The 24,656-nt window shown below is 40.8% G+C and overlaps 2 protein-coding genes across 2 annotated transcripts; both read right to left on the bottom strand.

The window, feature by feature from the left end:
- Window positions 1-6,589: 6,589 nt before the first annotated feature.
- Window positions 6,590-12,210, bottom strand: LOC124880596 (butyrophilin subfamily 1 member A1-like). Its single transcript, XM_047385866.1, has 4 exons — window positions 12,103-12,210; window positions 8,263-8,610; window positions 7,027-7,380; window positions 6,590-6,735 (listed from the first exon to the last, which is right to left on the bottom strand). Exons 1-4 carry the CDS (start codon window positions 12,131-12,133, stop codon window positions 6,590-6,592), a joined length of 879 nt encoding a protein of 292 aa, XP_047241822.1. The 5' UTR covers window positions 12,134-12,210.
- Window positions 12,211-15,710: 3,500 nt separating this feature from the next.
- LOC124880563 (platelet glycoprotein Ib alpha chain-like) lies at window positions 15,711-21,801 on the bottom strand. The gene is made up of 6 exons (XM_047385804.1): window positions 21,014-21,801; window positions 20,449-20,544; window positions 20,181-20,372; window positions 18,964-19,059; window positions 18,696-18,875; window positions 15,711-17,432 (listed from the first exon to the last, which is right to left on the bottom strand). Exons 1-6 carry the CDS (start codon window positions 21,170-21,172, stop codon window positions 16,095-16,097), a joined length of 2,061 nt encoding a protein of 686 aa, XP_047241760.1. The 5' UTR covers window positions 21,173-21,801; the 3' UTR covers window positions 15,711-16,094.
- Window positions 21,802-24,656: the final 2,855 nt, after the last annotated feature.

The raw sequence follows: 24,656 nt of genomic DNA, 5'->3' as shown, positions 1-24,656 counted from the left end.
TGTCAATCAATAAGCAGTTTTGTCTACATTCTGCCACAATCTGCCTTTTGAAAATGTTTTGAATCTTGCTCTTTATGTATAAAAAAAAAAAGAAAGAAAAGAAAAATTGGCTAAAGTCTGCAGACACAAAATGAACCTGGATTGAAGCTCTAACTATGTTTATTTAATCTGAGATCTTCTCCAAATGCAACAGTATATGTCAGTCTACATGAGATACTAACAACTTCACCTACTGATATAATATAAAGATCTGATTGAATATGTGAAACAAACAATGATGACAGTTTTTCAACAGGTGATGCTCATCCAGGAGGAAGACAGTGTTCCTAGGAAATGCAGCTCATTCATTAACAATCAATTTTTCTCCTATAGGTGGAAGTTTTGCTGACTAATCATAGACTGGATCTATGAAACATTATGTGCACAGAACAAATGACCAAGGTTCTGACTGACCTATGAACCTCACTGACCTGACAATGATAACATGACACCCAACAGATAACACCTTTAAGGTGGACCCACTAAGACCACCTTATTGATTCTTGGTGAATAAAAAAAAAAAAAAGAATTGAAGCGTTCAAAACAGACCTTGTGGAAACAAAAGGGGTTATGAGGAAACGATGTGCATTTTAAGAATAATAGAAGTCAAATTATGTTCAAATTTTTGCAAATAAAATGACTCTGACAGAGAAATAAGTAAGTAGTGTGTGAATGTGTGTGAATGGGAATGACTGATTTCATTGTAATGCATCTTTGAGGGACCTTAAAAGCACTAATAAAGGTCTGATGTTCTGATGATCTTTGCCAAACTTATATCTTAATAAGGTTTCCAGAATCTTTTTCGAAAAATCATATAAAGATAGCAAAGGTTCTACCTGTATTGAAAATACTGATAACCATAAGAAAGTTCATAGATCTGTCTTCAATTTTTCATAATTATTTTACAAACAGGTTATTTAAACTTTCATGTGGCCAAATGTCTGTATTTGACTTTCTGTTTTTGTGAAATAAATGTTTGTTTCATGTTATGTAAAAATTAGAGTCCTCAACATTACCATAATAATATTAGGTCAGTTCTCTATGGTAAAACAAAAAGATTTTAACAGATGTTTAGACTTTTTCCAGTCAGGTTCAAAATGATTGAACTAGACTCAAACTTAACATAAGATGAAATGAACCTTAACAGAATTACTGGACTGGACTGAAATAGATAAAACTTTAGTTAATTGAAACAAACTTTAGTTACTTGAACTAAATACAAAGCTGACTGAAACTGTATGTTGTATCTATAAAACTGGGTAAAACAAACTAAGATTATAAAATATAATATGCCCTTCATTTTTTGTGTTCATCAGTGAGTGAGTTTTTATTTTTATTTTTAATAAGAACTAAACCAAGCATTATTTATAATAATAGCAACTACCAAAAATATTGATCTCATTTTTAAATGTAATAAGGACTTACTTTATAAAATATGGTAAAAAAGAATACTAAGAATTTGGAAAAACAGAGGCTTTAAACCTCTGCAGGAACAGCACTGACACTGTCAAAGGTAGATCCTAATACAGGAATCTGGAAGCTCATTCTGGCGTGGATAGTCAAAGTCCATCCAAGGACACATTTAGATGAGGCAGAGGGACAAATACAGGGCTTAGCTGAGAGCAAAGAGAGCAACATGCATCCTGCCCTAGCTGCTGTCCCACCTGAACTGTGGTCCCAATCATCAACTGATGTAGGACTTATAAAGGGGTTCCCACCATACAAGGTTAAACTAATATCTGAAAAAAGGCCATTAGTCCGTCAATACCCCTTAAAGCCAGAAGCTGAAGAAGATACTAAGCCAGTAATACAAGATATGTTGAAGTCAGGAATATTAAGAGAAGCACCTGACGCTACATGCAAGACATATCACACTGACATCACTATTATTATCACAGTCAAACATAACTCTAAAAAGATGTGCCCTTTAAATCCAAGTACTCTAATACCTACTGCAGAAGATGGAAAACCACATTCTTATAAAGCAAAAGTTGAAGAAGACACCAAACCCAGACAAGACATTTCTCAAACCCTTATACCAGATTCATGTGTTGTGTTTGTAGATGGCTCAGCATCTAAAGATGAATATGGAAAGAATAGAGTTGGTTATGCAGTAACAACCATCGATAGGATAATAGAAGCTAAATCTCTACCCAATACATGCTCAGCCCAAACAGCAGAATTATATGCTGTAGTAAGAGCATGTGAATTACATGAGGGACAAATACTTACTATATACACAGACAGCCAATACGTTTTCGGATCAGTACATCACCATGCTAAGATTTGGCAAAATAGAGGTTTTAAAACATCATCAGGGACAGAACTAACTCATTTCAACCTATTAAAGAGAAAATGTCAGATCTGCTATTTATAGACACAGACGTGCTGAAAGACGCCCAACAGTCAGCACCCAAGACAGAAATAAAGGCCTGGCTAAAGAGAGGAGCACAGAGAAAAGATGACATCTATCAGATAGAAGATAAACCAATCCTCCCAAAAAAGTTATACAACACAGCGGCTACAGTGACACATTGGGAAGACCCACGTGTCAAGGGGGGAATATGTCACATCTGGTAAAGCATTAATGCTACACTATAAATATTTCTGACTATGCAAATCATTTTTGCAGATCATGCATAATTTGTTGCAAACACGGGGGAAGAAATATTGCCTAGTTGTAATAGATGAACCTAGTGACACATTTCTTCCCCACATATGGTATCCCACAGATTATAAGGTCAGATAATGGAACTCATTTTGTAAATAAATTAATAGAACTAAGTTCTAATGCATTAGGGTTTCAGTTAAAGATTAAGGAAAACAATGGAAGAAACAGGGAGGCCATGGCCCGAATGCCTATCCCTGGTTAATTATGGATGAGAATAACTCCAAATCAAACTGGTCTTACTCCATTTGCCACCTACTGTACATCATTGTATAACTCCACCCACTATATTCTGAGTCTGAGATCACGTGACACCAAGTTGCTGATATAAATTTGTATTCTCAAAGAAATAGTACATGGCAGACCGTTTTCTCTGCCCTCTGACATGAATGAAATAGAGAAAGCACAACAGGAACCTTCATTAGCTGAGTGGATGAATAAAATGTTGCAGACAAAAGAAGAACAAATGTCCAGTGGTCTGCCGATAATCTCTGCTCCTATCCCACAGAACGACCTGAGGCCTGGAGACCTGGTCCTGATTAAGACACTCCACCGGAAGGATTGGAGCACTCCTCGGTGGAAAGGGCCGTTTCAAGTAATCTTGACAACGCCCACAGCTCTGAAAATAGCAGAGAGGCCTTCCTGGATCCATAAAAGCCACTGTAAGCCAGTTTTGCCATTACAGGAGCCAGATCAACCGACGGGGTAGCAGAGGAAGTCCGGGTTCAAAGATGGCCCAGCGTCTCAAACCGGTGAAGAAAACAGCTGATCTGCGCCCAATTATAAAATGGCTCTCTGTAACATGTGGACAGGACTGATAAGCCTGAGCTTAATTCTGGTAGCAGGACTCTTTCTCTATCTAAAGCAGGATCCACAGGAGGTGATACCGAACCAGAAGAGATGGACATCAGACGGGACCCATCTCAGAACACTGACGGAAGAACATGACGCACATCCATTCCTACAGAATTTCTGGTATTGTTCATGGTGGGATATGCAACACTGAACCAGGTAGAAATGCACGAAAATGAAGGGGACGATTATGATGACATGTTGTAAATAAATCACATCAAAAGCCTGAGTGTACTCATACATTGTATTTCATAAAATGACCTTACAGCAGAAAATTGAAAGAAGTTGTTGCTTAAGTGAAATGAGAAAAAGTACAATGATGACATAAACAGGGCAGATTTTTTAATTCTTTTATTTTTATGATTTCAAGTATTATTCTTTTATTTTTATGATTTCAAGTATTATTCTTTTATTTTTATGATTTCAAGTATTATTCTTTTATTTTTATGATTTCAAGTATTATTCTTTTATTTTTATGATTTCAAGTATTATTCTTTTATTTTTATGATTTCAAGTATTATTCTTTTATTTTTATGATTTCAAGTATTATTCTTTTATTTTTATGATTTCAAGTATTATTCTTTTATTTTTATGATTTCAAGTATTATTCTTTTATTTTTATGATTTCAAGTATTATTCTTTTATTTTTATGATTTCAAGTATTATTCTTTTATTTTTATGATTTCAAGTATTATTCTTTTATTTTTATGATTTCAAGTATCATTCTTTTATTTTTATGATTTATCATTCTTTTATTTTTATGATTTCAAGTATCATTATTTTATTTTTATGATTTCAAGTATCATTTTATTTTTATGATTTCAAGTATTAATCAACATTTAACTTTTAATGGTTGCCGAGGGCGGCGGGGCCGTATGAGTATTTCCCACAAAATATAATCTGTTTACCGTCCGTGGGTTTTCGCTCATACAAAGTATTTTTCTTACTCGTTTTTATATTAAATGTTTTTACTTGTGATAAAAGGAGGGACTGTTGGATGGGTGCAAAAACTTGTTATCACTCATGTAAAAACCTTGGGTTGGAAGGCACCTGCACTATGCCTTCCTCCCTGTGTGTGTGAGATCATTGTTATCTCTGTGTGAACCAGCCTCCTTTCCGTCTCACACACACACACCCTGTCTGAACTGTCTGTTGAACTGTGTATATAAATAAAGAGATAGGGTGTCAAAACTTTGTAGTTTCACTGCAAAGTGGGCTACCCTTGTCACAAGTAACTCTGACTGTATCGTTCTTACCTCTGAGTTGACTAAATAATACCTAACAACCATTTACCCTTAATGTGACCTGAAGAACTAGATTAGACAACAAAGGTCAGGATGCAGCCTCCAGGTGAGGCTGCCAGGTGCAGACTGAGGCTAGACTTTAAATGTTAGAAGTTCTTGGGTGATTTAGACTGTTTTTAAAACATCTGGCGTTATAAGAATATTCTTTGTACTATTGATGATGAACAGATTTTTTTCACAATGTATTTTATGGAAATGGAAATAATAATAAAATGTTTTTGCAAAGTCAAAATAGAAAAGTGTTTGTGGCAGAAATCATTCAGTCCCACCGAAACTTCCATTGATCAGATTAGTGTTTGTCATGAAAACCTGGAGCTGGAAACTGGACCTCTGCCTCCTGCACTGGTTCCTCATCTTCATCATTCTAATGTGTTGCTATGGAAACATGCTGCACTCATTACATCACATTTACTTTGACTCTTCCACCTTCTAATGAGCCTCTGATCACTATTGATCACAACTAATCAGCTGATTGGAAAAATACAACAACATCAGATTTTAAACCACTGACCTTTGACCTGGAGATGAACTTGTTTCTTCATCAGGATGTTTCCCTTCCTGCTGGAGACGATGCAGGTGTAGATGTTACTGTCTCCATCTGTGGGATGTTTCAGAGTCAGACTGAGGTCTCCAGTTCTCAGCAGGTCTTCATTCATCTTGGTTCTGGTTCTGTAGAACTGGTTCTGTTCTTCAGGATGATCAGAACCGTTCTTATACACATGGACCTTATCTCTGTTTCTGTCCCTCCACTCCACTCTAGCATCTCCAGGCAGGTGAACTATGGTTCTGCAGGGCAGCAGGACCGACTCCACCCCTGAATCCACCTCCACCTGTTGGACTGAGAGGACAACAAAGGACAAGATGAGTTGGACAGACAGCAGCAGGAGGTCTGATGATCACATGACTTCAGCTCAACTGCTGGTAAGTTAGTTTCTACACCAGATTATTTTAAACTCCTAAACATTTTCCTGGACTGGTTCTGGGTCAAGTCCAGTGCAGTAAATCAGATTTCTATGACTTTTCTCACAGCTCACAGATCATCAATATGATGTTAAAGTCAGACAAAGATAACCTCAGTAAATAAACAAAAACTGGTTTAAAACGATGATTTCTTTTAGTCTCCAAACCAACCTGTCTCTATGTTAAAGGTAAGTGACCCCTAACCCTTATATCTGGTTCCACCGACGGTACCAACAGCTGCCATCAAACACAGGTTATAAATGGTACACAGTCGTTCCATTATTGTGAAGGAATTTTCATCACTTCTATAATAACTTTAGATGAACAAAGCTACCAATAACTGTTATATAGCAGGTCAAGGGCTAAAATTATCTCCAGTGAATAAACGTATTCTCCATTGTGAACTAATGTTATTAACAAAAGTCTCCGAGTTTATTACTAGGCCTTTTATACAGCATCATTTTACCAGTTTCTTTCTTAATCGAGTGCAAGAGGTTCACAGACGTTTCATCAGGTCTGATGAGACTCCTGGTTTTGTTTCTAAACCCAGGTCATATTTTTTACCCAATGTTTGGGTAAAACTCTTTAAATTCTGTCTGAGTAGAATAAAAATAAGAGGTAACAGTGATTCTCCTCCAGCAAACAATTGAGACACACCTGCCTGCCACCTCTCCACCGTTTACTATACACCCCTCCAGGTAGGAGGACTACCAGAACCCAAGTATACCCTCCCTCTGACCTGCTAAGCTACAGAACTATACGTTCTTCACACACGATATTCACTAAAGCATCTAAATACAAACTTACCTGACATGAAATAGTGCCGGAAATAATACAAAACACCTGTAAACACCATAAGAATCAGGAGAACCACCAGTACCAGGAGAACTGTGGCCCAGGTTGGTAGACCTTCTGTGAAGAGAAAAAGACTACTGATATTCTGACCTTTGACCTGGATCTAGAGATCCTGAGGACATTTGTGACTTCAGCAGTTTTTATTTTAAAGTAATCAGATAGGAAGCAGGAAACTCTGACAAGAAAATGTTGAGGTTTGTGTTATAAGAGATTTGAGTTATTAAAAATCTGTAGATATTTTGTTGAGCGGCTGCTGAATCTTATTCTAGCTCTTGATGCTGAACTGGTTGGCCACCTCTGGTCTAAAGCTGTGAACTCTGACCTTTCCCTGCAGATCTGACTTTTTACCTGAATCCGGAGGTTTTGGGTAAACTTGCTGCAGAACCACTCTCTGTCTCAGGATGTCCTTGTCTCTGTAGACGGTGCAGATGTACCGTCCAATGTCTCCGTCTGAGGGGAACCTCAGGGTCAGGCTGAGGTCTCCAGTTCTCAGCAGCTCTTCATTCATTCTAGTACGGCCACGATAAAGGTCATCCTGTTCTGTGTGCCGCTTGCTTGTGTTTGGATACATATGAACAAACATAAATTCTGGTTCTGATCGGGTCCACTCCACTGTGGTGTCCTTTGGCAAATTAGCAGATGTTTTGCAGGGCAGGACGACAAACTCTGCTTCTTTATTCACCTCCACCTCCACTTGAACATCTGAGAAGACAAACCGTTACAATGATCCAGAAAGAAGCAGCAACAGGTATTCTTCAGAATCTAGAACCAGAACCTTTTACATTCAAGAGTTCCGACTTCATAGATTTTTTAAATATTTTTTTATCATTTTTATTTGTCATTGCAGTTGTACATTCCAAACAAATTGTCCTCTGCATTTAATCCGTCCCTTAGGGAGCAGTGGGCGGCACTGTGCGGTGGCTGGGGAGCATTCTGGGGCTAAGGGTCATGCTCAGGGAGCCAGAGTGGCAGGCTGTGGGATTCAAACCAGGGTGCTTGTGGCCTCTCCGTGAGACAAACACTCTGCTCTCTACCCACTAGGCCCCCACTCCCCACAGCAGGCAAGGTGGGTGAAGTGTCTTGCCCAAGGACACAACGACTGGGACAGACACAGCAGGGGTTCGAATCGACAACCCATCAAAGACAGGAAGTCTGAGAAAATCTCAGTGAGCCTTGACAGCAGCCCTGTAGAAATGTGGTAAACAAGCTAAACCTGGACACATTTACCTCATATCTGAATATGTTCCTTATTTCTATAAAACAGTGTTTCTATTAAAGCCAACTGCTGTGATAGAAGCTGAAATGAACAATTTAATGGTTGGGTATCTTTGCTTCAACACAGTTCAGTTCATGTAAAACTAAAATATTGTCCCAGAGCAAAATAAATATCACAACTCATTTGTCTTGTCATTGAGACAACATGTTAATGTCTGTAAGTGATGTGCTCATAATGGGGTTCGTCTGCTCTGTAATGAAAGGATATCTGGTATTTATGCCACCCGGAGGTGCCAGCTTCTTGGCTCACCAGCAGCCTTTAAATAATTTGGACATCAACATGTTAACATGTGTGAAATATTAGCTGACCTTTGACATTCAGCTGAACCTCGGTCAGTTTTAACTCCTTTATTCCATCACTGATGCTGCAGATGTAGTTTCCACTGTCAGACAGTTGAGGGTTTCTAAAAGTGAGGCTGTAGTCACCAGTTTCCAGAGCATCAGGACTCATTGATGTCCTTCCTCTGTAGATCTGGTTTTGTCCTCTGGGGTCATCTCCTCCTTGTCGCAGGAGGAAAACGTTGAGGTTGCCATCATTACGAGTCCATACAACTGATGGATCTTCTTCAGGAATTATTCCTCCATAAAAGCAGGGCAGCAGGACAGACTCCGCCCCCTCATACACCTCCAGGACTGCAGCTTGGCTATGAAGGGACACTAACAGCACACAGAGAAAACACATGTAATTATAAGACCAACATAACAGGAATAAATACAGAATGATGGACATGGTATCAAAATAATTCTGCCAAAAGCGAATGAGCAGCGAGCAACAGGAAAACATGGGTAAAGTTGTAGGATGAAGCATGATATTTGTCACAATTGTCAGTGACACCAGAATAGGTTTGTGACAGTTTAGCTTTAGAAAAATGAATTCTGAACAAAACTGTAAACTGCAGAAGTGAAGGCTGAGCACAGACTGAACTGGTGTGCATCATTTTTGGAGAGCATTGTCCCACCAGTCGCTCCCCAGTTCACATTCCCAAGCAGCTATGACTTTGGTAGCTGGTAAGGAATAAAAAGACAAAATTTCATTATAAACCTTAGAGATGAATGACTTTTGAAGAGGGTCATGGTTCAAAACTCCTCCCACTGCAGGTTGGTGGTGTGGAGGGAAAATGTGAATAAAACTTTGGCACAGTGTCTAATCTAAAGGTACATAAAAAGATGAGAAAGGGAGATGATCAGTAAGCGCAGGTTGAAACAGATGATTCCTCAATAAAGGAGACAACGTAGGTGCTGAATGAAATGAAATGAATGCGGCCCAATAATAAACTGGAAATTAAGAAGTGACAATCTGATGCTGAATTTGCATCTCTGAAGTGTGGATTTGGGGATCCTGGGGGACTTTCCATTCCATAGGAAGTCAGAAATAGTTTGATGAATTATTTAGTAAAAAGGTTTTTGTAGGAAAAGTGGGAGACAGTGGGACAAAAAGGATGCAATGATTCCTTTTATAACATATGTAGCAATGGGGACAATTTATCCTGAAATGTTTTTAAAAATTCAACCAGGAGATTGATTACTCTGCAAGCTTCTCATGGCAACAATGATTTCTTCCATGGTTGTACAGGTCCTTCTCAAAATATTAGCATATTGTGATAAAGTTCATTATTTTCCATAATGTAATGATGAAAATTTAACATTCATATATTTTAGATTCATTGCACACTAACTGAAATATTTCAGGTCTTTTATTGTCTTAATACGGATGATTTTGGCATACAGCTCATGAAAACCCAAAATTCATATCTCACAAAATTAGCATATCATTAAAAGGGTCTCTAAACGAGCTATGAACCTAATCATCTGAATCAACGAGTTAACTCTAAACACCTGCAAAAGATTCCTGAGGCCTTTAAAACTCCCAGCCTGGTTCATCACTCAAAACCCCAATCATGGGTAAGACTGCCGACCTGACTGCTGTCCAGAAGGCCACTATTGACACCCTCAAGCAAGAGGGTAAGACACAGAAAGAAATTTCTGAACCAATAGGCTGTTCCCAGAGTGCTGTATCAAGGCACCTCAGTGGGAAGTCTGTGGGAAGGAAAAAGTGTGGCAGAAAACGCTGCACAACGAGAAGAGGTGACCAGACCCTGAGGAAGATTGTGGAGAAGGGCCGATTCCAGACCTTGGGGGACCTGCGGAAGCAGTGGACTGAGTCTGGAGTAGAAACATCCAGAGCCACCGTGCACAGGCGTGTGCAGGAAATGGGCTACAGGTGCCGCATTCCCCAGGTCAAGCTACTTTTGAACCAGAAACAGCGGCAGAAGCGCCTGACCTGGGCTACAGAGAAGCAGCACTGGACTGTTGCTCAGTGGTCCAAAGTACTTTTTTCGGATGAAAACAAATTCTGCATGTCATTCGGAAATCAAGGTGCCAGAGTCTGGAGGAAGACTGGGGAGAAGGAAATGCCAAAATGCCAGAAGTCCAGTGTCAAGTACCCACAGTCAGTGATGGTCTGGGGTGCCGTGTCAGCTGCTGGTGTTGGTACACTGTGTTTTATCAAGGGCAGGGTCAATGCAGCTAGCTATCAGGAGATTTTGGAGCACTTCATGCTTCCATCTGCTGAAAAGCTTTATGGAGATGAAGATTTCATTTTTCAGCACGACCTGGCACCTGCTCACAGTGCCAAAACCACTGGTAAATGGTTTACTGACCATGGTATCACTGTGCTCAATTGGCCTGCCAACTCTCCTGACCTGAACCCCATAGAGAATCTGTGGGATATTGTGAAGAGAACGTTGAGAGACTCAAGACCCAACACTCTGGATGAGCTAAAGGCCGCTATCGAAGCATCCTGGGCCTCCATAAGACCTCAGCAGTGCCACAGGCTGATTGCCTCCATGCCACGCCGCATTGAAGCAGTCATTTCTGCCAAAGGATTCCCGACCAAGTATTGAGTGCATAACTGTACATGATTATTTGAAGGTTGATGTTTTTTGTATTAAAAACACTTTTCTTTTATTGGTCGGATGAAATATGCTAATTTTGTGAGATAGGAATTTTGGGTTTTCATGAGCTGTATGCCAAAATCATCCGTATTAAGACAATAAAAGACCTGAAATATTTCAGTTAGTGTGCAATGAATCTAAAATATATGAATGTTAAATTTTCATCATTACATTATGGAAAATAATGAACTTTATCACAATATGCTAATATTTTGAGAAGGACCTGTAAATCAAGTTCTTTAGCTGCACTCCTGAAGGAGGATGTCTGACCACCGCTTTGTGATCTCAAGCTAAAGAAAACTTGGGTTCTGCAGACATCAAACCTGCAAGTCCACCTCTGAATGGCTTAAAACAAACAAAGTGAAGACTTTAGAGTGGCCTAGTCAAAGTCAAGACCTGAATCCAATTAGATGCCGTGGCATGACTCAGGCGATTCCAGCCAGAAAACCCTCCAATGTGGCTGAATTACAACAATTCTGCAAAGCAGAGTGGGCCAATATTCCTCCACAGGGCTGTAAAAAACTCATTGCCAGGAATCACAAACCTTTGATGCAGTTTTGATTATTCTTTCACTGCATTTTGTGTTCAATTGTATTTTCTTTTTCTAATCTGTAAATTTATTTGATCTGAAACATTTAAATGTGACAAACAATCAAAAATTAGGAAACCAGGAAGGAAGCAAACACTCTTTCACATCTCTGTGTAAGTCTGAACAGTTTGTCCAGGATGTTTGGTTTCTGCACAGATGTTAGCGGTCCATTTCCTGAACTTGTGCAAGTCCTGGTCAAAATTATCTGATTTTATACACACATCCTGTTAGCGACAGGGTTGTGGCGTACTGTTAGCCAGGAGGTCAACTGTTACTTTATCTATAAGGAGGTTGGTTTGTTAAATGTGATCATGAATTATGACTTTATCTAAATTTCTCCAGCTGTCCTGGTTCTTCTTTCTCAGACATTATTCATTGTTACGTCCCTCACCTACAAACACAGGAAACAGAACATGAAGAGTAGCGATCGGTTTGAAGAGGTTCAGTCAGGTTTCAGAGCTCATCATAGCACTGAAACAGCTCTGCTGAAAGTCACTAATGATCTGCTCCTGGTCTCAGATAATGGATCCTGTTAGATCTCAGTGCTGCACCTGATCCAGTCGATCACAGAATAATCTTACAGAGGCTCCAAGACGCTGATCTTACCGTGCAGGAGGATCCCAAACACCACCAACATCTTTATCTTCCTGTCAGAGAGCAACAAGCAGGTCCTCACACTTCATTTCTCTGCCAGGGAACTGTACCACCACCTTCACAGAAGCACCAGATCTACTGATCTCAGAGAGCAGAGCAGATTGTTCAGTTAACTCAAACCTGTTTAGGTCAGTGAAACGTGAAGGTAGAGGACACACCTGTTTGGTTCCAGGTAGCTGACAGCTTTTACATTTTTACATGATTAGACCAACTTGTTTTTTTCAGTCAGTAGAACCCGTGTTAACTGGGAGGAGGAGGATTCTCATTAACAGTCTCAATATTACAGTTTTAGTAGAGGATTAATGCTGAATCTGAGCCTAACTGACTGACAGTAACTAGAATACTCAGCCTGACATCTGGACATACTCCTCCTCTTCATTACTGATGTTGGTCTGATTAATCTGTGAGGAGCTGCAGAAATCATTCATTCATGATTCACTGAACTCCATCAGAACCAGTTTAGCAGGTTTGTTTCATCCTCACTGCAACTAAGAGATGGAGTGCATTAGAAAACTGTATTGATTAATAAAGATTTAAACTGAATGCCGTTCCTTTTAAAGAGGGACTCAGTGTAAAAAGAACCACTGGTCTCACATCATGCTCTGTATTTAACTTCATCTGTAAATAGATTCCTGCTTTTAGCAAACATAAAAAGAAAAGAAGCTGCAGTCTTTAACACTCGTGTCTTTAAATCACTTCTCTGTGATACAGTGATACAGAAGTTGCTGCTTAAAGAAGATCTGACACAGGCTGACTGGATGGAAAGGAGTCGGTGATGGCCACTGGTGGACCCGGCCAGGAAACAAGGAAAACGAGCTGGTTTCAGGGGCCGTCACGCCTACGCTGAAAGGAAAAAGAGACTTATTAGGATGTAGGGTTCCTTCTATGCAACGATGGATGACAGGGACTGTGTTTAAAGTTAATACATGGACAAGGTTTATAATGCAATCTAAAGGCATGGTACTTATGGTTGAGGATACAGATTTGCAAGTAATACTTTTTTTATATTTGTGAAGTTGTTTTCTAGGCATTAGCAAATGGTTCAATATGGTAAGTTTTAGTTTTAAGGCACTAAATTTATACTCATTCGTCCAAAGATGATAAACGTTTGTGGACGTCACAATGGGGAGATAAGATATTTTTTCCCATAGGTCTATTCAGTCTGCTGGCAATGCAATGTTGCTAAACAGATTAGACGGAGATATTCTGGAGCCTGTAGTGTCAAATGAAGGATGCTGGGTAATACTAGTTGTGAGGTTGGAAAATGTACAATTTACTATCGTTAATGTTTATGGGCCAAATAACACGACTCAGACAAAAAACGTTTTTTACAATCTCTCCCTAAAACTTGATGTTTTGAAAGCAAAATATAGTGAATCTATTATCATCATAGGTGCGGATTTTAATGATGTTTCAGACCATATTTTGGATCGACAGCCTCCAAGATTTACATCAACATCATCAAGTTTCAAACCTACTGTATTCTTGAGTACAAAATATCTCCTCACAGATGTGTGGAGATATACGAACCCTGATGTTTTACAAAATACCTGGACAGGTTCTAGCAGGAGCTCCCAGTCATAAATATGTCTTTGGTTAATGTCAACACAGGGAACACAATATGTCACAGATATGTCTCATTCTCATGCTCCATTAACTGATCATACATTAAGAAGTCTTCAACTAAAAGGACTTAAGGAGCAATCAAGTATTGGGGGCCATGGGAAACTTAAAAATAATCTGCTAGAAGACATTGATAAAATTTATATGAATTCAGCTAAAGGATTCAGAGGATCTTATTTGGTGAACCTGTTCATCTGTATTGATAATTGCCTGAGAGAAAGACAAAAGAAAAGAGGAACCAAACCAAAACGGAATCTGTAACTTATCAGTCAACCTTGAAATCTCCAAAAATGAAAGTAAAACCTGTTGTTCTCTCCCCTCAGATTGAACCCATGGACCTTGGACCTTGGCCGGATCGCGAACTGCTTGCCATAAAACTGGCCCTAGAAAAGTGGCGACACAAGTTGGAGGCCACGTCTCATCCCATAATTATCTGGACCGACCATGAGAATCTGGCCTACCTCCAATCTACCAAACACCTAAATTCCCGTCCTGCCTGCTGGCCACCGTTCTTCTCCAGATTCCACTTCACTTTAACTTACAGACCTGGCTCTAAGAACACAAAACCAGATTCACTTTCCCATTTTCCTCTGAAGAGGACCCAAAACCATCGTTCCTCTTAACTGTGTCATCGTTTCCCTCACTTGGGGAATCAAGGATTGTGTCTCGCAAGCTTAAGCCAATGAACCTGATCCTGGAAGAGGGTCCCCCAATTGCCTCTATGTCCTGTCAATCACCTGGTCCTTTTACCGTTTCTCTGGTCATCCCGGTTCCAGTTGCACCATTGCCTTCATTCGTAAATACCTCTTGTGGCCCACGGTCAATCAGGATGTAGTGGTGTTCATTAACGCATGCCCCATCTGTTCCCGCAATAAAAACCTGCATTGAGCCCCAGCCGGTCACCTCGAAGCACTCTAAATTCCAATTACTATCATTACCCAGATCATCTCCATACTTACCCGATCTTCCTTCTCTGTGCAGTGACGTGCCTCAGTCCCGGGCCTCACACCATAACCCATTTCTGTTCAAAAATAAACTTGTTAAACGTTTTCTCTGCCTCCTGAGTGATTTTCTGCATGTGGGTCAAGTCCGTCAACAAAACGATGACATCTCTAAAGCCTGTCACCTCATCGCCCTGACCAAATTGCCCTCTGCTGCCATCGCCGCTAAGATCTTCCTGCGCCACGTCTTCAGAATTCATGGATTCCCAACAGAAATCATCTCGGACCGAGGCACACAATTCATATCACAGGTATGGAAACATTTCTGTTTCCCCAGGTCACATTTATCCGTATTATGCTTTTGTATTTTAAAAAGCGTTTAATTAAGTTCTGTATGTCCAAATCTTAGTCTAGTTAATATTCTTCCTTGTTCTGCTCCTTCTTCCAGTTCTCCCACTGTCTTTTTGACCCTAGAAAACCATCTTAACTTTCTTTCTCCATCCCAGCTTTGGATCTACAGATACTGGTTAGCAGAAATGGGTTTAGGTTTCTGCCAGTTCATGCAGTTTACAGGTGTAACTATAAAGATAACATGGATGAAAGTAAGATTATGCTTTGAATAATTAGAACACATTAGATAGCTTCAAAAATGAACTATTACAGCAAAACTGTAATATCTTCTATGAGGAAAATTATGTGAATAAAGCAAATGAGACATTCTTGAGGATATTTAAAAGATTATTTGATTAAAACTGCCCAGTAGTAAAAGAAAAAGATCATTGAAATCAGAATTACTCAGGAAGACCGTGAATGACTAAATAATACATGCCTGTAAAAACTAAACAGTTTATATTATAAATTCATAAAGAAGAAAACCACAGAAATAGAAAAAATATACAAATAAATTGACAAATATAATAAGAACTTGTAAAAGAAAATACTTAATCAAGTAAGTTACAAAGACCAGAGAATCCAACTTTTAATAAAAACAGGAGCTTTGAAATTTCAATCTTTTATTCAGTTTAAAACAGCATAAATAATATTAAAGTGAGAAATGATTTACTTCCTAAAACAATATTGAAACAGTTTGCATAGCGAGACGGAGGATATAATCTAAGAGGGAAACTGAATTAAACATTCATGGTGTTAGAAGGATGTTAAAAGGTTTGTGCATTTCAATAAGGAGTTAAATTATGGAAGAATCTAACAGGAGAATAAAAACAGTAAAACATAAACCAGTTCAAAGAATAAATATGTATCATGGTGTGTAAATGTGAACATGGCTGAAATAAAGTAATGAATTATTACTCCTGGTGTCCTTTAAAATAATCAGAAACAACAAACCAAACAGCCGAGTAAAACGCCTCCATCTTTGCAGCATCACTCTGCTGCTGCCTCCTCCTCAGAAGGTGCACTGAGCCCCCACGGCATGCTGGGTACATTTTCAGCTAGCCACCGCCCCCAGCTGCTCCTTGGACCCCCCTCTGCTCCTCTTTTCACCTCCCATCCTCCCACCACCCAGTCCAGCTCCTCCACCCCTCCCCCCGCCTCCTCCCTCTCCTCACGTAGAATCACGCTGTAGCGTTTTTTAGTGACTCCACCTGCACCACCTGTCGGCTCCTCATGCCTCCTGATTTCTCTCTTCCTGCCTCCATCCTCTGCAGAGACCCGACACTCCTCTACAACCTCCCTCCACCCCTCGATCTCTTCCTCTCTGCTAAACAGTCGGTACATGGTCTTCCTGTGAACTCCTCCGTCCTCCGGCCCTCTTCTGTCTCCTGTTTCTTCTCCTCCTGTCAGCTTCAGAGTAATAATCTGTCCTTTGTTTCTCTCCTCCCCCTCCACCATGTCTCCTCCCTCTCTGTTGACAAACAGCAAAGAGCGATACAGCGCCACCACCCCTCCATCTCCTGCCACTGCGTTCTCTTCCCTCTTATTCTTCAGCAACAGAGCTACACCTTCCCCGCCTTTCTTCCTCCTTGCTACTGTGAGACTCAGCGGCTTGTAGACCTTCTTGTACCAGATGATCAGCCTCACCACGGTCACCAGGACCAACGCTGCTGAAGACATGCAGAGCAGCAGACATCCTGCAAACAGCCAGACACAGAACACCGCTCCACCTCCTGCAGAAGTCACTTTAAAAAGCTGCCTGATGCCGACAGACTGGTTTGAAACCAGTGCAGTCCCCGTTGTGCTCGTTGTCCCAGTTGTTGCAGCTGCTGGGATCATCTGGAGCGTCGCTGATGTTCCGGTTGAAGGAACGTTTGTAGTTGTTGTGAACGGTGTTGTTGAAGGTCTGGAAGTCATAGGAATCGGATGTGTGGTCTGAACAAACAACCCAACAAATGATCTTTCTGTTTTTATCTCAGACCTGGAACGATACGACCATTCCAGGAGACTGGTGAAGGTTTGGTACCAGGACCGTGTCACCACTCTGAACTGGGCTGGCAGCTCTGGAAATGCAGAGGTCATGTGTTCAGTGGTTGTGGGTTCAGGAGTAGAAGGAGCGGTTGGAGCAACAGAACTTGTATGTAGCGTAGGTTCTGGAGTTGAAAGGTCGACTGAAGGTACTGAAGTCATCTCGTCTAGAAAAACTTTGGTCATTGGCTGGTAGACGTCTCCAGGTGGTTCTGGTTCTGCTGCTGAAGGTGAGCATAGATCAGACTCTTCTAAGGTTATCACAGGTTTCCCCTGGTGCCGCTGTGGAGAGTCACAGACCTGGAAGCAGACAAACATGACAATGAAGCAGCTGTTCATTTACAGATGTGTCAATAAGAACCACCAAACAACCTGACCAGACGTCTGAGTTACGTATGTCTACGTTCTCTGAGAGAACTGTCTGGAAAATCCAACATGGCTGCCACCATTAGCTGTGGGGCCTGAAATATACAGTTCTTATCATCAGGAATAAAGACTCTGACAGCTAACAGCAACAAACTAATTATGAAATGAAATATGAAAGTTTGGAGGCAGAGACTCGGATCTCTACAGGTTTCTCTATCGTTTTACATCCACTCAGGTTATTTTCAGCCGGCCCAGCCCTCCATTAGAGCGGTGCAAAGGGCGACCCGGTGTTTGTGAGACTAAATCCTCATCATGGATTCATTTATCAAGTTATTGTTAGATCCACCCTAATGTGTAGTTTCATATAATTTAATGTATCTTGTTTGGTTCCACTGTTAATACAGACACAAGGATGTAAAACAGCTTCTTCTTTCTTTCTTAGAAGGCTTTAATTTCACTAATTATATATCTATATATTATATTTAGTAATATATCATGGAGCTTTCTGGTAAAGGAATATTTCAGCACGACTCTTTGCTCTGAGTGGTAAGGTCAACGTCTGCAAACCTGGAAATAGGAGGTCCTAAATAAATCATCTAGTCTATCGTGGGACAGATTTGGGTTTAAAAAAAACGAATTTCATCATAAAATAAATATAACAGAAAAAAATCAGTAAATCTTCAGTTCTGTCTCTGAATTCTAGTTTTTTAGAAATGTGTCATTTAGTGTTTTTCTCCTGATCCTTGGAGGGACAGAAGTTCAAACAAGTCAATCATCTAGTTGAGTTATTTTCAGGGTTCCTTCATCTTCTCAGCAGGACTGAGACACAGTCTGTGGGTTTCACCAGTAAAACAAACTGGTGATGGCGCCATGAGCAGGTCTCCCTGGAGGAATAGATGCTGGATCTCAGTAGGAGCATCCTGGCTAAATAAAGGCTCTATTTATGATTCTGAATGATGATCTCTACCATCTAACATTCCTGCACCAGCTGCGCTTGTCTCGTGTTCAGACCTGCCTCCTGCCGTTTATTTAGTTGTTGTTTGTTGGAGCTCTGGCCAACTGGCCACCAGGAAGCCAACATGCAGTAAATTTCATCACAAAAAGGACCCAAAGTCTACAATAGAAGCAACGTCATCCAGAGCTCTCTCTTCTAGCTCTCAACAGATTCAAGAAAAGCTGGAGAAACATCTACATTACCACACTGTCTACATCGCTGCTGATGATCAGGCCATCTCTGACGTAGACGTTGGCTTCATAGTCCTCCAGATATCTGCGTAAGTAACCAAGGGAACAGGAGCAGGTCCAGGGGTTTTCTGAGAGGTAGAGGTATGGCACCTCCTCCTTCTGGCTGAACCAACCATCTGGCATCACCTTGATCTGAGAAGGAAGGGAGAAAGGTCCTACAGAGTGAGATGTGCCCACCACTGCCCCCTACAGTCAGAATCAGCAGCCTTTAACGTCTCACCTGGTTTGTCTCCAAGTAGAGAGTTTCTATGGCTGGCAGAGGGTGAAGCATGAGACCAGGAAGTATTGAGATATGGTTGCTGGTCAGGTCTAGAATCTACAAGATGGAGACAGGTTTTAGTTTTCCATCATCTCAACGAGGTTCATCATGTTCAAGTCTCCAGTTATTGTCTTTGAGCTTCCCACCACCACATCATCCTTCACACATCTCTTCACACTTTCTCTCTCTGTCCTTCTTGAATCCATCAACCAGCTTCTGACATGATTCCTGCTGGATATTTGATCATTCCTCTGATATGAATTGATGCAGATCATTGAACTTGGTTTCTTCAGACTGACCAGGCTTTTAGGTATAGTCCATGAATTCATAGAGTCCAGGTCAAAACTTAGAAGCTTAATGTCAGCCCACTCTACCCAGTCCAAAACCAGTTTGGATGAGCTTGGGATCATTTTCCTGTTGGAACAACCAACTGTATCCCAGTTTCAACCATCCAGCTGTTTACTGGAGGTGAAGATGAAGAGTTTGGTGGTCCTCCTCCTCCTCCACCTTCATTAAACCACCCACTGTGTTTAATGCACCAGTACTACTGGTAGCAGAACAAACCCACAGCATGGTACCATCTCCACCATGCTGGACAGTTAAGTTCTCAGGTCTGAAGCTCCTCCAGAAAGGTTCTCAGTGTCGGCACCTTCCCAGTCCATGTTCATGTTAAACTGGGTTCACTGGTGTTCCAGTAGATTCCAGTTCATTTTAGGCTGGAGTTGATCTGAATCTACGAACTGATTTCCTGTTAACTGAGGGAGACCGTTTGGACTCAGTGTTGTTCCAGCAGGACAATGAACCCAAACATGGATCCAAACTAGATTCTGTCTTCATATCTATCTACTGTCTCTCTAATTTACTGGTTTATGTTCCTACTTGACTCCCTGTTCATGCAGGTTTTCACTGGCAGCCCTTAGAGCTGCTGTTTCATTGGTTCTAAAGTCAACAACAGGAAAAGTTCTGACGTTTTGAAGCTTTCTTGGTGGATCCAACCTTGTCCAGGTTACCTCCACAACTTCTGCCTGTATTTGGTTTTGGTTTCACCTGCAGAGATACAGATCTGACTGTGCTTTAAAGAGTTGGACCATATCAGCTGTTTTTAATGATCTCAGCTCAGTTCCTCTCCTGTTTGTGTGTTTCTGGACCGGATCATGGCGCCATGCTGGCATGCTGACCTCCAGCTTGCTGAGCCCAGAGAAGGTCTGGTCAGTCAGAGATGTGATGGAGTTGTTCTCCAGGTAAAGTTCAGTCAGAGCAGGACATGCTGTGAAGGAGCCGTCATGGAGGAACGTCAGGCGGTTCGATCCCAGCCGGAGGACACTGAGACCGGGCAGGATAGGACCAGAACCGGGGCTCACCTCTGGAACCTGGAGAACCAGACATGAATCACTTAAAACGTCTCTCGGGTATAATATTTAACTATATTCATCCAGAACCAGACACCTTGTTGGCCGTAAGGTCAATCTCATAGATTTCTGTAAAGATCTGGAAGGAGGTCCAGGACAGAGTGGAGAACAGGTTGTATGGAAACAACAGAACCTGAAAGAAAAAATAATTATAAAATATTAACATCATGAGCTTTGGTTGTTTTCTGCAGCACAGTCTTGTTATCGTCCCCAAACAGAACATCTGCCATCACCTCCCAACGCTGAAACACTCCTTCCTGTTGGTTTCATGATGGTTTAACTTTGGACAGCATGGAGATCTCCTCAGGAAGGTTAGTTTGAGGTCTTTTTACAGATAAAACTCTGCAGCTCAGATCAAACGTTTTACTCACAGAAACGTTCAAACTTTAAAAGCTTTAAAACAAACTATATTCTAAAAATAACTTCATTTCATTAAAGGTTGCAGCTCCTCCATAGATATTAGAACATAAATCAACGTTATGCCAACAACATGGTTTATAGAGGCCCAGTTCTAGCTCACCAACATCTCTGTCTGACATGTTTTTTAAGATGTTTCCTTCTCCAGATGTCCAGATCTTAATGCCAGAACTGGGTCATGGTACCTGCGTCTTGTGTTCCAGTCCTGCTGGGATGTCTGTGAACCCGGCTCCAGTGCAGTTCTCCCTGGACCGGTGGTCCTTATCCCTGTCGCCACGGCAGCCAGGCACCGAGGAGGCCACGGCTTCACGGATCAGGAGGAAGAGCAGGAGGAAGAGCTGCATGTTGGATGAGATCCTCAGGGAGAGCAGGTCTCTGTGAGTCTGAGGAGAACTGGAGGAACTGAAGGAGGAGAACCTCAGCAGAGTCTCTGTCTTATTTCTGAGCAGCAGTTTGAGCGACAGCTGCTGCTACAGCAGGAAGTCAGATAAGTCTCCCCGTCTTCAGCTGAGTTTATATAGATTTACTTTCTGTCCTGAGAAGCTTCATCAGCGTGTTGTTGGTCTCAGTTATCTGGAGAACCAAACTTCCTGCTGTTCTCACCACAGAACCCATAACTGGAGGTCCAGGAGCAGCAAACAGGAGAAGCTGACGACTCCTGGACACGTTTCTCTAAAGAGGAAAGAAGCAACTTTTCTTGGTCCCATCTGAGCTGAGATGATGTTGCTCACCAGCTGCTCCTCTCCAAGAAACTCTTATAATTAACAAATGTGTTCCAACAAGGCTTGTTTGTCAGATTAAAAGAAACTTTAAAAAGATCCTTTCTGCAGGTATTAAACATACTTTTAATTCATCCCACATTTCTGTATGAAAATGTTTTTTATTGCTCTGATGTAATATTCTGAGCTTAAATCTGAATGTTTTTAGTAACTGTAGGCAGAAAATCATATTAAATAGAAATAAAGGCTTGAAAACATCAGTCTGTGTGAAATTAGTCTATTTATTAGGTTTCATTTTGTGATGGAGTTACTCAAATAAACTTTTTAACAATGTTCTAATTTATTGAATATAATTTATTCAGATATTCTATCTCATATGTTCCCAGATATTAAAGTCTTTGTCTTATTCATCTTTTTGAGGTGTTTTGTTGCTCAAAACTTAATTCAACTTTGACTCTGACTTCCTTTACTGGTAAATAACTTGTCCTATCAGTCAGTCGGTCAGGTTGAAATCATTAGACTCACTGGTACCACTGGTACCACTGGTGCTGTTCTAGAAGAAGAGCCCAGTTTATGGAGCTCAATAATATACGACCTGGGGCGTTTTCTTACCTGTCCACAGGTGTTGCTTTCATGTAGAATATCTAAGGTCTGTCAGTGAGAACTCAGAGTACTTTCTGGGGTAAGTATGTACATACTTTGAGTTTTTGGTTTCAGAAAGCCAGGTAGCAGTTATCCTGAGTCAAGTTACCCTGCAGCTCACTCCATCAACCAACCCTGCTCAGTATCAGGGTTTTACTGAACTAACCCAGGGTTTGGTCTACTTTCTACCTGAGATCTGGAACAGGGAAAGTGTTAGAAATGGAGAGATGTTTCAGCAGAGGCTGATCAGACCATGATTAGATGCTTTATCATGGATGAATATGTTTCACCACAGTCAATAATTTATCTCAGTAACATAACTGCAGATTTGTGTAGAACATAGGAAATCCTTCAAAGGCAGCTGTTGGTGGTGGTCAGGAATGTTATGGCAGCACTTCGCTCCATGATGTCAGTCTAAAACATTTATTAAAGTTAGTTTGTCCTCCATAGCAGACTGGTCTGTTGCTGCCTCTCACGCAGGATACCGGGCTTCCACCCCCAACAGACATCATAGTTTGGTTATTTTTCTGTTATTATCAGACACAAATAGTTTAGGGTTAGTTACATTTTATTTGAAAACGGAGCTTTTAGACAGGAGCCTCCTTCCCCACCATCAAACTGCAGATCTTTGTGACTTAGACATTTCTTTTTTGTTTTTAACCGTGTCCGGTCCGGCAGAGTAAAGCTCAGAACTGTTGTCTGAGTGCCAAGAAAAAGCCCAACAGATTTACTTTCACAAGTGGAGCGTTACGGCTAACGCTTTAAAGCTCTGCTTGATATTTATAAAAGAAACTTTATTAGAAACTGCTTTGGGATTATTTCAGTTGTTACGAACATGGAGACTGAAATGGAAAGAAAAATAAGAAGCATGAAAGAGAGAGAGGGTGGCAGAAAGGAAAAGAGGAGAGGAGAAAAGAATGAAGGAAAGAAAGAAGGATGAAGAGAATACAAGATAACACCTGCTTGCTTCTACACCTGCAGAAACGTTCATATTACCAGCTTTCTTACCGACGTGCACGGTCCTTATGAATGCAAGATGTATTTAGTGGTAAATGTGGCTCAATATAGAACATTTGTGTTTCTGTTAACACCTGAATCTAAACACCTTGGACATTTCTACGTCACAATCTGAAAACTGTTGCCCCCTGTTGTTCAGTTTAGTGGTGATCTCTAGTCATGGACCCACAAGACTAATAAAAGAAGAATATCAGAACCGCAGGTATCAGTGAAATCAGTCATTTTGAAACTCAAGCATCATCTATTCATATATTTCTGGGTTTCCAGGCTGCATACATGACAGTTACATTCACTGCTGCTTCACTAAATAAAGGAGATTATATTTGATTTGTTTTATATTATATTGCACAGTTTGATGCTGCATCTCTAATTTAATGAATCAGAGTCACCTTGTTGATGACCACCCAGTATGTTCAACAATAAATGTCATTATCCTGGGTTTATATATGGCCCTGGTCTCAACCTGGCCAGCAGCAGAGATGCAGCATCTTATAATAATGTCTGATTTAACAATCACCAGCTAGATGGTCCTTTCATTTTATTCAGTGTTCTTTATTCCCTGCAGGTGAAATCCAGCAGTTATTGATATTTATTTAAACTAATAAAATCTTCCACCTCTGTGGGGATCTCACCCACTTTTAACTGATGCTCCAGCAGCTGGATTCAGTGTTTTCTGTAGCTACATTTTTAGGACTTCCTTTCTGATTAAACATATTTCTATGTTTTCTTGAAAGTACACCTCGTACAGCTGTTTCACAGGGAGCTTTAGGGACAGAAAATATCTCAGCTTCACTTGCATGTCTGCTGTTTATCATATTAAGTCATGAGCTAACCTTTAACTTCTTACACATAATGGCACATGTTGAATATTATGGAAGCAGATTGTTACCATATTTCAAATGAAAAATTATTTTCAGAAATACTTTTTCATTTTAAGAATGTGGCTGCATTATTTGACTCATAAATGAAATTAGTAATCAATCATCCTATTTGCATTTGCATTTTCTTCTTCATGACTTCACATTTTATTCCATAATCAAAAAGAAAACAAAGCAGACATTGCTTTTTCGTTTTTGTGGTCTGCCCTCAAAGTACTGCCCAGAACTCGAAAACAAAAAAGCATTCTGAACGGCGGGTGCAGCGGAGTGACGTCAGCAGCCACTCTTCCTTAGCTCCCTGCTGACCGAGCTACCCATCTTGTTCGGTAGACGCTGGATGTCTCAGGCCATGAGGATGCCACCAGAACTACCAGTTCTTCCTTCCACCAGAACTACCAGTTCTTCCTGCCACCAGAACTACCAGTTCTTCCTGCCACCAGAACTACCAGTTCTTCCTGCCACCGGAACTACCAGTTCTTCCTGCCACCAGAACTACCAGTTCTTCCTGCCACCAGAACTACCAGTTCTTCCTGCCACCAGAACTACCAGTTCTTCCTGCCACCAGAACTACC

This window comes from Girardinichthys multiradiatus, chromosome 14 (genome assembly GCF_021462225.1).
Source record: "Girardinichthys multiradiatus isolate DD_20200921_A chromosome 14, DD_fGirMul_XY1, whole genome shotgun sequence".
NCBI classification, from domain to species: Eukaryota; Metazoa; Chordata; class Actinopteri; order Cyprinodontiformes; family Goodeidae; genus Girardinichthys; species Girardinichthys multiradiatus.
The sequence above is the reverse complement of the archived record's forward strand: the minus strand, read 5'-3'. Positions and strand labels throughout refer to the sequence as shown.